The sequence below is a fragment of the Trichosurus vulpecula genome, chromosome 9 (assembly GCF_011100635.1).
Source record: "Trichosurus vulpecula isolate mTriVul1 chromosome 9, mTriVul1.pri, whole genome shotgun sequence".
NCBI lineage: Eukaryota > Metazoa > Chordata > Mammalia > Diprotodontia > Phalangeridae > Trichosurus > Trichosurus vulpecula.
The window spans coordinates 117,517,288-117,532,564 of NC_050581.1; the positions used below are offsets into that span (position 1 = coordinate 117,517,288).

Here is a 15,277-nt window from a genome sequence, read left to right on the forward strand (position 1 = left end):
ACCTTATAGGGGGAAATAGGCGAGGGGAGGGGGAGAGGGGAATGCCATCTGGTTTCCCTGAAATCATATGATTTACAGGAAAATGAAACCTGGTGAGGTCCTTAACTGAGTTACTCATAGGGAAGCTTTCACAATCTTGTACTCCACTCACAGCTGAGGTGACATCTATAAATCTAACGAAGGAGAGGGAGAAAGACATTCCTAAAGGCTAAACAATTAGATTCCCACAAACTCAAATTCATCCGATTTCCCTTTCCTCTAACTATTGATTCTCAAACATTTTAGATATACATATATACATATATACTACATATATATATGTATATGTATATATATATATGTATATATATTCCCTATGAAGCCTTCACACTTTATTCTCTCACTACCTCACACACAAAGGATAGCCAATGAAAAGGCATAGAGAAAAGGACATGGAATATCATAGCAAGAAGATCAGTGTAGCTGAATCACAGTTTGTCAAGTCAACAAACATTAAAGTACCTACTGCATGCCAGGCACTGTAATAAGTGCTGGGGAATACAAAAAAAAGAAAAAAATCCCTGCTACCAAGAAACTCATGTTCTAATGGAGAATGCTTGGAAAGGTAGGAAAAGGCAAGTTGAGGTGAGCTATAAAAACCAAATAATAAAACTCAAAATCTGGAATTATGCCCAAAGAGTTATGAAACTACCTATATCCTTTGACCCAGCAATACCACTACTAGATCTATTTCCAAAAATGATTAGGGAAAAAGGAAAAGAACCTTTACGTTCTAAAATCAGCTCTCTTTGAGGTGGCAAAGAACTGGAAGTTGCAGGGATGCCCATCAATTGGGGAATGGCTCAATAAGTTGTGGTATATAATTATGATGTGCTATAAGAAATAATGATTCTTATAAAAACATGGGTAGACCTGCACAAAATAATGAAGAGCAAAATGAGCAGAATGAAGAGAACATTGTATGCGGTAACTGTAATAGTTTTAAGAACAACTGTAAGCAAATAAGTCATTAATACCCAAATTAACTACAAAAGACATATGAACACACTATCTGCATCCAGAAAAAGAACTGATAAATAGAAGTGTGTAGAGAATGACTGTACATATATATACATATATTTGTGTCTGACGGTAGCGATGGGGAGGGGGGTTGGGGGGGGAAGAGAAGAAAAAATATAAAAAGAAATTTACATGATAAGTTTATTATATATTTAAAAAGAATAGCAAGTTGTACATAACAGATTTGTACAATCATCTTTTTTTGGGAGATGTTTGTTTTATTCAAACAAATTAAAAATAAGATAAATTTTAAACCATCTGGTACTGGAAATAGAAAGGCACAGCAAACTACTTTCTTCTACATATAACAAAGTTAATGCAGATTTGGGTTATAAATGTTTACCTTTAATCTCAAATTACTGCTGAATGTATCAATTTCACAAGCTTTGTACTTAAAATGAGGGAGTTAGGCCTAGTGGTTCATTTACCAAGAACAATAAATCTAGGCTTTGGTCAAATCATTATCTTGGTAAAGGAGTTTAAATTTATGTGTAATTAGTGAATTTGCTAATTATATTTTTTTCCAGAAAAGGATGCTAGCCTATATCTTTAATAATATTACAAATTCAAATGTTATTCCATTAACTATTTACCGAATTACTAGTTCATATCTGTTTTGACACGGCTTTCAACCTAAGGGTATGTTTAAATCAGGACTTTTTTCCCTTCTCAGAAGTAGTGGGAAAAAAGAGGACAGAGGACATTCATTTCTGTTGGGCTCTGACACTCACTTTCTGTGTATCATTGAAGAAGGCACTGAACCTCACTGTCCTCATCTATAAAATAAGGAAATTACTATTTATTTTACCTACCTTGTGCTAGGAGGATAAGATAACAGGATTTAGAGTTAGTGGCTACTTTAGAGACAAGGTAAGAAAGAGGGTTCAAAACCAGTTCACGCAAGGATCAATTAAAGGCAGCAATTTTGTTTTGCCCAGACAAGAGAATACTTTTGTGGAAGAGGACTGAGTCATGACAATAGTCTTCAAATAACTGAAGGGTTGTCATAGGGAATAAGGATCAGCTATTCTGCTTGGTCCCAAAGGGCAGAACCCAAATCAAATGTGTAGAAGCTATAGAGACACCTTTCATCTACTACTACATAAGGAAAAACTTCCTAACTAGAGTCATCCAAAAAATTGAATGTGCTACTACTTCCATAATTCCCTGTAACTAGAAGTCATCATAGAACAATACATTTAGAGCCAGAAGGGACACTAGGTCATATAGTCCAACTCCCTAATTTTTCAGATAAGGAAACTGAGGCAAACGGAGCCTGGATGACCATTCATCTAGGATATCACAGAACAGATTTGTACTACACGGACAAAAAGGAGGAGGATGCGAGTCCACACTGGAGAAGTGATATGGACAAAGGCAGAGAGGAAGGAATACATGGTATGTTCAGGAGACAATGAATATATCTATCTGGCTGTAATGAAAGAGAAGGCTGAAAAGATAAACTGGGGTCAGCTTGCAGAGGACCTTGAAGGTCAAGCTGAGGAATCTAGGCTTTATCCTATAAGTAATGGGATGTCTCAAATATGAACATAAACAAACCCAGCATTTCGAGGATTAGTAGGGACCTCAAAGACTATGTGACCAAACTATGCTTGAACAGGAATCTCTAAAATCTTCAATATCTCTAACAAATGGCAATCCAATTTTCAAGTGATGGGGGATCACTCTACTTACTGCTGGACAAGTCTGTTAGGACGCTTTCCTTATATCAAGGCTAAATCTGCCACTCTGCCAACTTTTACCAACTGAGTTCTACCAAACTGTAGACACTAATATTGTAAGGTCTTCCAATGAGATCAAAAGACCTAGAAAACAAATCGTTGAAGTACTAAGGAAGATTTTTTTTTTTTAGCGGGGGAAGGCAGGGCGATTGGGGTTAAGTGACTTGCCCAAGGTCACACAGGTAGTAAGTGTGTCAAGAATCTGAGGCCATATTTGAACTCAGGTCCCTCCTGACTCTAGGGCTGGTGCTCTATTCACTGCGCCAAAGATTTATAATTTAAGGCAAAAGGCCACTCTTTACATCATGTGATCACAGACATATCTAACACTGATCCAGCATTCACCAATTACCCAGGAGTGTAAAGCAGAAGCAGAAAAACACTTACCAAAATGAAAGCAGCACAGAAAGGCAGTCTTATTTTTATCTGCCTCAAAAACTCCTATAGACTCGGTTTTACCAAAACTTAAAGGTGTTGTGACAACTTATACTTTGGCTTTGAATTGATTTCCTATAGAAAGCACTAATCACTATGCATTTGCTATATGCCTACCTATTTTCTAAGTAACAGTTTAGGCACTATGGATGATAAAAGTTATAAGACATTATCTCTTCCGTCAAGAAGTTAATAGTACATGAGCAATGACAAAATGAACAAAAATGAAATAGTAAACAGAAGACAGTATTTATAATTATGTGCTAAGCATGTGTAACAAGAGGCAGCCATGGTGTAGAGAATAAAGAGCTGGGTTGAAGACAGGAAGATGTGAATTCAAGTCCCACTTCTAGCTTATCATATAACTCTAGGCAAGCCCCTTAACCTCTCAGTACACCAGGCAGCTCTTTAAAGACAAAGTTGCAGAGAAGATGCTGACTTGTATGGTTAGAGGGATTTTCAAGATAGGTAGATAAACTCAGATAGCTAAAATAGATTTGTAGATCAAATGAAATATTATAGAACAAAAAAGAGGGAGAGGATGAGCTAATCAGATAAGGCTTCAAGCAGAAGGAACAACTTAAGCCTTAAAGGATGATTAATATTTAGATAGACTAGCCAAGGAGATGAACAGAATCTGAGACAAGCTAGATATGACAGATGTCTAGAGAGAATTGAATGGGAATAAAAAGGAATATACCTTTTTCTCAGCAGTACATGGTACTTTTACAAAAACTGACCACACATTAAGGCATAAAAACTTTATAGTTAATGCAAAAATAGCAGAAATATTAAATGCACCATTTTCAGATCATAATGCAATAAAATTATATTTAATAAGAGACCATGCAAGCATTAAAAATTAATTGGAGACTAAACCTACTCTTAAAAGGATGCGTGAAAAAAAAAGAATGAGTTAAAAAAGTCATAGAAACTATAAACAATTTTATTAAAGATGAGACAACATACCAAAACTTATGAGATACAGCAAAAGCAGGAAATCAGAGGAAAATTTACATCTCTAAATGCCTGTATCAATAAAATAAAGAGCAGACAAAAGAACTGGTTATGCAATTTAAAAAACTAGAAAAAGAACAAATTAAAACTCCCCAGTTAAACACCAAATTGAAAAACCTAAAAATTAAAGATGAGTTAAAAAAACTGAATGTAAGAAAATCACTGAATTAATAAATAAAAATATAAGTTGTTTTTATGAAAAAAAAACCCCACAATAAAATAATGGTTAACATGATTAAAAGAGAGAGAAAAACCAAATCACTAGAAAAAAGGGTGAATATAACATTAATAAAGATGAAATAAAAACATTCATTACGAATTATTTTGTCCAGTTATATGACAATAAATCTAATAATTTAAGTGAAATGGGAGAATACAAAAATATAAATTGCCTAGCATAGATTAACAGAAAAGGAAATAAAATATCCAAATAAACCTATTTTAGAAAAAGAAATTGAACAGGCCATAAATGAGCTTCCTAAGAAAAAAGCATCAGGACCAGATGAATTCATAAATGAATTCTACCAAACATTTAATGATCAACTAATTCCAATAATAAATTATTTGGAATAAAGGACAAAAAAGGAGTCCTACCAAACTTCTTTTGTGAAACAAATATGGCACTGATCCTAAACCAGGAAGGGCAAAAGCAGATCACAGGTGGGCTTAAAAACCAGAAACAGTTTGGATTAGATTTCACAAGTAATAGAGCAATAATAAGGCGTCTAAACAAAGGAATAATTTGACAAAAACATTGTTAAGGGAAGATCAATCTGGTAGGCATATAAAGGTGAATTAAAGGAAAGAAAGTCTGTAGTCATGGAGTTCAACTATAAGACTATTTTAATACTTCAAAGCACCTAAGCATCATCCTGTAACTTCTTGGCTTCAGACACAAAGGATAAGGTACCCCTCCTCTTGCCAATATTAACCTGTCTACTTCTGCCTTTGAGCTCCCCACTCTCAGTTCCCCTCACTCTTCAGTTTTCACCAGGAACTTCTCCAATCATCTCCTCTCTCCCTAATTTTCTCCCTAAACTCAGCAATTTGCTATCTGCTTCCAAGCCTCCACCACTCAATTGAAACTGTTTTTTCAAGGTCACCACCATTCTCTTTATTGCTAAATCCAAAGGAGTTAAACAGTCAAATCATACCCTGCTTCTGAAAACTCTCTTGAGTTGTCATGGCACTTTTCTGTCCTGGTTCTTTCCAACCTGTCAGAATGCTACTTCGTGGTCTCCCTTTGATGAAATCAACATCCATGTCATGCCCCTAACATACATGTTCCTTAGGGCTGTGTCCTGAATGCTCTTCTCTTTCTCTGCGATTTCATCTGCTCATAAGGGTCCAATTCCCGTGGGTTCTTTATGGAGATGACTCCAAAATGTACACATCCAGCCTTCATCTCTCTTTGAGTGCTAGTTGCAAATCTCCCACTGCATATCCTATAGGCATCTCAAAATCAGTATGTGCAAGACAAAATTAATTTTGTCTCTTAAACTTAACCCTCTTATCTATTTCTGTCAAGGTCACTAATGTTCTTCTAGTTGCCAAGTTTCAGAATATAACTTCAATTCTTCACTCTTACTCAACCCGTATATACTTTTAGCTACCAAGTGTTATAGATTACACCTCTTCAACCTCTTTCACACCACAACCTTTTCAATTCAGGATCTCATTACCTCTTGCTTGTATAATTGCAAGAGGCTCTCTACAATCCATCCTCCATACAGCTATCAAGTTGATATTCCTTAATTACAGACCTGATCATGTCATTCCCCTACTCAAGAAGTTTCAATGGATCCCCAATACCTGTAGGAAGAAGTACACACCCCTTTTGGCTTTATATTTAAAGCCCTTCACAATTTGACTCTAGTCTTTTAAAATATATTTTTAAATTTTCTTTTTTTTATCACCAATGAAACAAATGTTTCAATACAGGAAAAGCAGAAAAGGTGACTTGATAACAAACTGAATATTCTTCTGCCTTTTGTGGCCAAACTCCTTGAGCAGGCCAACTGCAAGTGATACTTCCTGTGCTTTTCACACTCTTAACTCTCTACAGTCTGGCTTTCAACTTCATCATACAACCGAAAATGCTCTCTCCAAAATTACTAATAATCTTTCAATTGTCTTTTCCCAGTCCCCATCCTTCTTGACCACTCTGCAAGTGACATTCTGACACTGTTGATCACCCTCTTCACCTTAATACTCTCTTCTCTCTAGGTTCTGAGAACACTATTCTCTCCAACATTCTCCTCTCACCTATCAGACTACTCCTCCTAAGTCTTCCTTTCTGGATCTTCATCCACCTCACTGCAGCTAATCAAGGGTGTGCCATAGGTCTTTGTCCTGGGCCCTCCTTCTTCTCCATCTTTATAACTTACTTTGCTAATCTCATCAGCTTCCATGGATTCAATTATAATCTCAATGTTGATGATTCTCAAATCTCCAGATATCCAGTCCAAACCTCTCTTCAGACCTCTAGTTTCACATTTCCAACTACTTATTAGATATCTAAAACTGGATGTTCTATAGACATCTTAAACTCAACAGGTCCAAAACTGAACTCAATAGCTTTCCCTCCAGACTTATCCTGCTTCCTTATTACTGTGGAAGGCACCACCATCTTCCCAGTCTACTGGGCTCCCAAACTAGGCTGTATTCCTTAACTCCTCACTATCTTTCACCCCCCACATACAATCTTTTTCCCACCTTCTAAAGAAGCCTTTCTAAATCCCTTTTAATTCCACTCTTTTCCCCTCTGTTGATTATTTTCTACATATCCTACCTATAGCTTGTTTGTACATCTTTGTTTGAATGTCATCTCTCCCACTAGACTGTAAGCTCCAGGGCAGGGACTGCCTTTCTTTGTATCCCTAGCACTTAGCATAGTGCCTAACACATAGTAGTAATGCATTATTAAATACTTTTTGACTGACTGAATTTTGCTTCAGCCTATCTTTCCAGATTACTTTTCCACATATTACTTTTCCACTATGCACTCTATTTTCCAAATTTACTTACTTGCTGTTTTTAGTACTTGACATTACATCTCTCACCTCTGTATCTTTATACACGTTGTCTCCTTCTCACCTCCACTCTCTTCTAAAGCCTACTTCCCCTTCAAGGCTGAGTTCAAGTATTGCCTCTAAAGGCCCTTTCCTTGTTGCCCCTTCCTACACATCACTGTGTATTTTCTGTATACAGCCTGTATTTACCCATCTGTAAACATGTTGTATCCCCTACTCTAATGTAAGCTACTTGGGAGCAGAAACTGTCCCACTTTTGTACAAAGTTCTGTATTAGAATGGTGGCAGCAAGACTGGATGAATTATCCAAAAAGAAAAAACTAACTGAATTTGTTGACTGGCTAGATATAAAATGAAAGAAGACAATGAGTCTGAGAAAACTCTAAGCCTTTTCAATGGGATGACTGGGAGAGTGGTGGTGGTACTGATAAATGATATATCATTGACCTTCCTCCAGATCTCAGGAAACATTCTAGTTTGCAATCTTTTAATGAGAGACTGTTTATATCTAAACCCTCTAGTAGATTAAGCTCTATGAGGGCAACGGAATGTTATCCACCTCAGTGCTTTGCACAATGTCAGTTTATCTTTTATAAACATTAATTTTAAAATTCTAAATTCCAAATTCTCTCCCACCTTCACTTATTTGGAAGGTAAACACCATGATAATTATAAATGTGAAGTCATCCAAAATATATGTATTTCCACATTAGCCATAGTGCAATGTTTTATACAAAATTACTATAACTAGAATAAGAAAGGAAGCTGTCAATTGGGAAATATCAATTAGCCTTTACAGGAGTCTAGTATCAAAGATATATAGGGAATACAAATATACGAGACCAAGAATCGTTTCTCCATTGAATAAATGGAAAAAAGTTATGAATCACTTTTTGTGGAAGCAAAGTCAATGAAGTCAACTGGAGAACTGCTAAACATGTAGTAGCACATGAATGCAATATTCTATGAGAAATGATGAATATGAAAAATTGAGAAGCACAGCAAGGTAAACTGATAAAAAGTGAAGTAAACAGATTCAGAAAAAACACACAATGACTACTACAATAAAAATGGAAGAAAAAAAATTAAGTCATCACTGGAACATTGTGTGTTCATAATGACCAAGCTTGGCCCTAATGAAAAGAAAAATAAAATGAAACATACTATATCCTATCTTCTTTGCAGAAGTAGCTAAATGGCTCAATGGATAGAGGATTGGGCCTGGAGTTAGGAAGATCTCAGTTCAAATCCGTCCTCACTAGCTTTGTGACCTTGGACAAGTCACTTAACTCTGTTTGCCTTAATCCACCGCAGGAGTAAATGGCAAAACACTCCAGGATCTTTACCAAGAAAACCCCTCAGAGGGTCACAATGATTCAGACAGGGTGCAGAGGTGAGGGACTATGGGTGTGGACACTGACATAGTATATGACATATGCTGTGAGGCTTGGTTGATAATGTTGGTTGATTTTGCTCCTAGAGTGCTTCTCCTTCCTCTCCTCCCCCTTTTTTATTCTTGTTAAAAGATAAATTTCTGGGTAAGGATCTCCAGAGAGGGACAGGATAAGTTCAGAAAATTAACAATAAAAATGAACTTTAAAAGAATGCATGGGACCTCTCCCAAGAAAACAATAATGACTTGTAGATATTAGGTTTGTCTACTACAGTAAACAACTTTGCTTGGCATTTAGACTGCCAGCAAGGGTAGGAAAATTCTACAGTTAAATCAATTAGCATCTGAATGGTTGCCTTAAAAAAAAAAAACCTTAGTTCTAGGTTACATGGATTAATATGTATATGGATTAATATACTTTGATACTTTCAAAGATTTCACTGGTCTGGGCACTCCTTCCAATGCAGATAACAATCTCTACACATTTTTTCCCAAACGTAGCTACACTGGTCTTTTAGTTGCAAATACACGGAGTTCATCTTCACCATATTCAAAGCTTTTCCATTTTGTCAAGATTTTCCAGAAGTTATGATCCACTGACAAAGCTCTCAGAAACACAAGGTCATCTATACCATAAGATAGCATAGCCTAGTGTAGGGGTCAACAAACTTCAGCTGGTGAGTCAAATCTGGCCTGTTTCTGTGTGGCCCACAAAGAATGTTGTTTACATACAAAAATAGGCAGCTGGCCAGATTTGCCCCATGGGCCTTAATGTGTCAACCCCTGGCCTAGTGGATAAAGAGCTGACCTTGTAGTCAAGGACACCTGAGTTCACATTCCACCTCTAATACAAAGTGGTCATCTGACCCCCTAAGCAAGACTTAAACCTCTTCCAATCCCAGGAAACTAAGATGTTAAGTTACAGGATAGCTGTCTATCAGCAATGGTAGAGGGAGTTTCCTCACTGGGAGTCCTATACATCAATCAAATCACAGGTCCAGATTTAAAAAGCAGCTAGCTAGATAGAAGAGGGGAAAAATACTGAACCTAGAGTCAGGAGGAGGTGAATTCAAATCATGTCTCAGACTTTAGTTGTTTGACGCTAGCCAAGTCACTTACCATCTCTCAATCTCAGTTTCTTTATCTGCAAAATGAGGAATAATACTACCTAATTCACACAGTGGTTGTGATGATAAAATGATAACATGTACCAAATAATTACCATTCCCATTTAAATGATTACATTGTGGCGAGCATGACCTATACAAAAGGTTTCATACGAGTTAGAGCTAGAAGGGATCTTAGAGAGAATATAGTTCATTCTCCTCATGTTACAGATGTGGAAACTGAATGCCAAAAAGGGAAAGAAATTTACTTTTACTCAAGGTCAGACATGTATTAAGTAGCACATATGGGATTTAACTCCAAGATTTTGTGTGTGTGTGTGTGTGTGTGTGTGTGTGTGTGTGTATACATATGTATATAACATTATAAAATAACAAATTTTATCCTAAATACCAGTAAAATCCAACTATTGCTAATCTCTCAATAATTAATCTCCAGGAAGCAAATTACCAACTTTTGTGGCACAAAGCATAATGCAAAGATTGATATAGCAAATGTTTCCTTCCATATACTCATTTAATATCAATTAGAAGCACAAAATTTCCTGCCCAAAGACTGTGTGCCACATACATATATTTATTTCCAAAGAGCAATAAAGAGAGAACATATTTCACAAATACTTTCTGCCTTCTACTCTGAGTTTTATATTCCAATTTTTACTTTTTGTTCTAGCCCTATGGATCTAGCAAATTCCAGTATCATCTTCTAGGAGTTAACAAGTACTTTCCAACCTTAAAAAAAAGTAAAATATATAATCACTTTATTAAGCCCTATCAAGCAGTAAGAGATTTAAGTTAAAACATAAGTTTAATTTCAGAGCTATATAAATAAGCACAAAGAGAAGCAAAAAACAGAATGTGTTCTGTGGTAAAGACATTTTGCAGTCACAGCATGGGCCCCAAATCAGCCACCTGTCTATAGTTTTCATACAGTCAGTAAAGAAATTAGATGATCATACCAGATGCATTAAATGTAATTGTTAATAGATAATCTTTAAAACAATGATCCCTTCCAACTGCCAAAAGGCAGAATTCATTCTGGGTTAACTCTCATGTCCCCATGACAGTGTCCTACAGGAATGGGGCCAAGACTTTACAGCTGATCAAAGAGGTTAACTATAAGGATACAAAGGATTCACACCATTTCACAGGTCTTACGAAGATTCATTTAATGTGATCTGTTAACAAAGCTAAACAGAAAATACTGGGTTTGCCAATGTTATCTCATTTGATCCTCACAACAGTACCATGAGGTAGGTGCTATTATTATCCCCACTTTACAGCTGAGCAAGCTGAAGGTGAAAGAAATGAAGTGACTTGCCCAGTCACACAACAGAATCTGAACTCAGGTCTTCCTTATTCCAAGACCAAAAGATGGATGCTATGTTTAAGACACCAAAAGCATTAGTTTAAAAAAGCAAACAAAATAAGTTAAATGATAAAGTTTTTAAATTCTTTTCTATTCTATTTTCCTATTGTGTTAATAGATTTGCCAAAAGCTCAACAACAGTTTCATGCAAAGCTTTGATATATAAAGCATTAATACTTCTGATACTAAGTAATACAACCTCATTTTGATAGTGGCAAATTAAACACTGAGCTTTCCTAAATAAAACACATCTAATATAAACTAAAGAACAATGTTCAGTGGTTTTATAATTAAGGAACTACTCATTTTTTTAATTAAGATAAAATCCGGGAAAATTGAGTTGCTGTTGGAGTTTGTTTAGGGTTTAAAAAAATGTTACAATGTTCAGATGGTCACAGACAAGCAGGACAACTCTGAAATCAACCTGTTAAATTTATCGTATACATTAAAAGGGAAAAAGCTGTACATGGTAGAGATTCATGGTTTCATTTGCAATCCCCCTTTTCTGTTCTTTGTATATGAAAATGTTTGTTTGTTAGTGTCTTAGAAAATTTTTTTAAATAAAAAAAGAATTATAATGAAAAGTAAGTGTGTACTCACCAAATGGCAAACTGAACAAATTGTAATATATAAATGTAACAGAATATTATTATACCACAAGTAAATGAATATGAGGAATTTGGTCTTCCAGTGTTTCTCTAAAATCAAAAGAAGCCAGCAGAACCAGGAGAACAATATGACCACAGTAATGTGAATCAAAGTAACACTAAAACAAATCCATGACTAATCTAGGACCACGGAAGAAATGAAGTGTCTCTCCTCCTTTCAATAGAGAGGTGGGGAACTAAAGGTGTGAAATACTACATACACTATCCAGATGAGGTCACTGGGTTGGCTGGCTTAGCTTAACAGAATTTTGTCGGGTTTTGTTTATTTTGTTTTTGTTATAAGGAAGGGCTCATTTGTTGGGTGAAATCACATGGAAATGACGTATATAAAAACAAGAGGCATCAATAAAATACTTTTAAAATGATAGTAACAAAAATTTTAACAATTCTAAAGTAAAGCAGTGCTTTGAGCCTCAAAAAGAGCTCTCCCCATTTTACAGATAAGGGAGCTTGAAACAAGAACAGGTCTGACAACTTGTCCAAGACCACACGCCAAGCAAATGACACAGCCTTAACTGGAACAAGCCAATTCTTGATTCCAGAGATCCTTCTAGAAAACACCTTGTAAAACTGCTTGGTTAAGGTAAAGGTCTCCTAAGACACAAACTTTTTTTAAGACTTTCATAGTATGAATGAAAACATATCTGTCTATCAAACTGAATCTCTGCCAGTCATCATTAACAAGTACCTAGTTGGCAACTTTAGCCCACGTGCACTGCACCTCAGTGGATATTTTTCTTAAAAACTTAAGAACTCATAGCTCCATAGGATTTAGAACAGTATAGGACCTTGGACGGGAATCATCTAGACCAATGTTCTCATTTTATACATGAATAACAGGCCAAAAGAGAAATAACTTGACCAGTAACTTTAAAGAAGACCCAAGTTCTCTAACTCCTCTTCCCACTACTATACAAATGCCCAAAAATGTTAGTTCCACAGAGGTCCACAAATGTACACATGAAAATACATGTCCCTCCTGAAAGTTTTTCTCAAGGTAAGCCATATTACCTTTCAATATTCTTAAGCAATCCAGGAAACTTAATTTCTTTTTGACAATTTTAACTACTAAGATGCATATTAAATTACAATGTTGCTTTTCTCCTTTCTTCCAATATAGCCACTAAACAAGTTTGTTAAACATTAGCCAAATTTTATTAAGAGATATTTCTACATATAAAATCATGTGTAGCTGTTAATGAAAAAAAAAAAAACTCATCACAGTACCAGATTTCTCAAACTGCAACAAATCAGGTCAGTTCTGGGATAGAATGTAAACAAAAGAATGTACAAGCTTTTCCTGATGCAGTGCCTAATTATCTCAAAATAAAACCAAAGAAGAGATTGAAATTTTAGAATTTTTCTTCATATATTTAGACAGTGTTTTAGTTCCTAATTGGTGTGTTTAAAAAGGGACATGATTTGAGGGCCCTGGAAAAGAAAAAAATAAATCTTTTGGGTTTTAAGAGTCATGTATGTTTAATACCTAGCTCTGTATATTTGCAACATGAATGTGTGGCTTTGAAAGACTGTTCAATGAATGAGGATAATTCCCTGCAGTCTCATTAATACAGAACCAGAACACATGCAAAAACCAAGTGAATATTCCACAACTATTCTAAAGGCCTTCTTGAAAAACCGCCAAATAAATACGCTAAGCAAAATTATACATTTTTAAAAAATTAAACTGTACCTAAGGTCTGGTTCAACACCAGCAAATTTTAAATTGTCCTTAAACTACACTAAGGCTTCTAAATATTACTGATGTTAGTTCCAAAATGGTGAGAGGCTAAGACCTGTACTGCCGGACGTTTCAGTAGGTCTTTAAAATGGTCCTTTTGACAGGATTATTTTTTTTGGCCAGTGGTTACATATGCTTTCTCTTTCTCGGTGTTGCGGCCGAAGGCCTGGTTTTAAGAAGGTGGGCATTAATCCAATCCTCCAGCTACCTATTCTCATTTGCTCGTGCTTTAGACAAAACACTCGGGTGGGAGGACCCCAAGCCTCGGAGGACAAAAGGTGACATATTCTAATAAGGAAAAGCGGTCTGCTTTTTTTGGAGTGGCACACATGGCACATTCATCTCAAACTAGCGGGTCCTCCAGTCCGCGGGGGACGGAAGCCATAGCTGTCAGACGCGTCCAGGTCACTCTGGGGTCTGCATTTCGCAGCGCGGGGGCCGCCCGCAAGCTCTCCCCGCACGAAGGGTGCCAAGGGGCACAAGCCGTTGCCAGAACGTTGTTCCCAGGAGGAATTCAGAAACGTCTGGGGGAGGAGGGGCGGTACAGAAGACTGAGCAAGAGGGGAGAGCGAGACTCCCTCGGCACTGGCAGGAGGGAGGGGGGAGGGGTGGGGGTCTCGAGACCCGAAGGAAGCCGGCGGAGGCCCGGCCAGAGGGAAGGGGGAGGCGTGGGGGAGGGGCCGGCGCCCCGGGGGGTCCGAAGCGGTTCCCAGCCCTGGCTCTTACGTTCAAAGTCTTCCTCTTCCTCGTCCTCGATGTCTTTCTTGTCGCCGTCTAAGGTAGGATGGCGGCTGTCCCTGAGGCGGGTGAAATAGTCCACGGCGAAGTCCACCAGGTCAGCGGGGTGGTTCCTCAGCACCTCCACCGTGTAGCCCTGCAGGAGCTCCGTGAGCCCGGGCGGGATCTCGATGTGGCTCATGGCGGGGCCGGGACGGGGGCCGCTGGCCTGCCTGCTGGCCTCCCTCACACGCGGCCGGGGCCGGGCCGCAGGGGCGGCGGCTCCGCACGCTCGGGCGGGCCGGGGCCGAGGCCGAGGCGCTCACACGCCGCTCGTCCCGGCGCGCAGGGGGCGGTTCCTCAGCCGCAGCACGGGCCCAGGCACCGGGCAGCGGCTGGTCCTTGCACGCGGGCCGGGGCCTCGCTCGCACCGCCGCTCTCTCTCCGCTCGAGGACTCAGCGTGCGCCCGGCAGCCCGTGCCCGGCCGCCGCCTCGGCTTCCTTCTCCTGCTGTACTTCCTCCCCGCGGAGCCGCCGCCCCCTTCCCCTCACCGCGGGCTCTGGCCGCGGGCGCCTCAGCCGCCGCTGTCACACTGGAAGCGCGACGGGAGGGAGGGAAGGACTAGTGCGGCGGGAGGGGACAGCGCATGCGTACCAAGCCTCCCCACGCTCCCGGGCGGCAGCGGGCGCCTCCGCAGCCTTCCTCCCCCGCCCGGGAGCTCAGGCAGCGCGGAGCTGGGAGGGGCGAGAGCCCCCCGGCCGGGGACTCTCCCAGGAGTTAGAGCAGGCTGGGCCTGTGGAGGTCACGTGGTACAGCTCCCGCAGTTTACGGGCCTGGAGAGTTAATTAATCCTAATATTATTCTAATGAATAACTGACATTAACATACCTAAGGTTTGCAAAGCCCTTTACATACATTAGGTACATTATCTCATTTGAACCTCACAGACGCTCAGTGAAGGAGGTCTGTAATTGTCTTA

At 38.7% G+C, this 15,277-nt stretch overlaps 1 protein-coding gene across 1 annotated transcript in view; it reads right to left on the reverse strand.

Annotated features, from left to right (window-relative positions):
- Window positions 1-14,855, reverse strand: part of PRKAR2A (protein kinase cAMP-dependent type II regulatory subunit alpha) — a 127,125-nt gene extending 112,270 nt beyond the window's left edge. The window contains exon 1 of the mRNA XM_036739019.1: window positions 14,307-14,855. Within this exon, the coding sequence (XP_036594914.1) occupies window positions 14,307-14,499 (193 nt within the window). The 5' untranslated portion in view covers window positions 14,500-14,855. The remainder of the gene's footprint in view (window positions 1-14,306) is intronic.
- Between the last annotated feature and the right edge of the window lie 422 nt (window positions 14,856-15,277).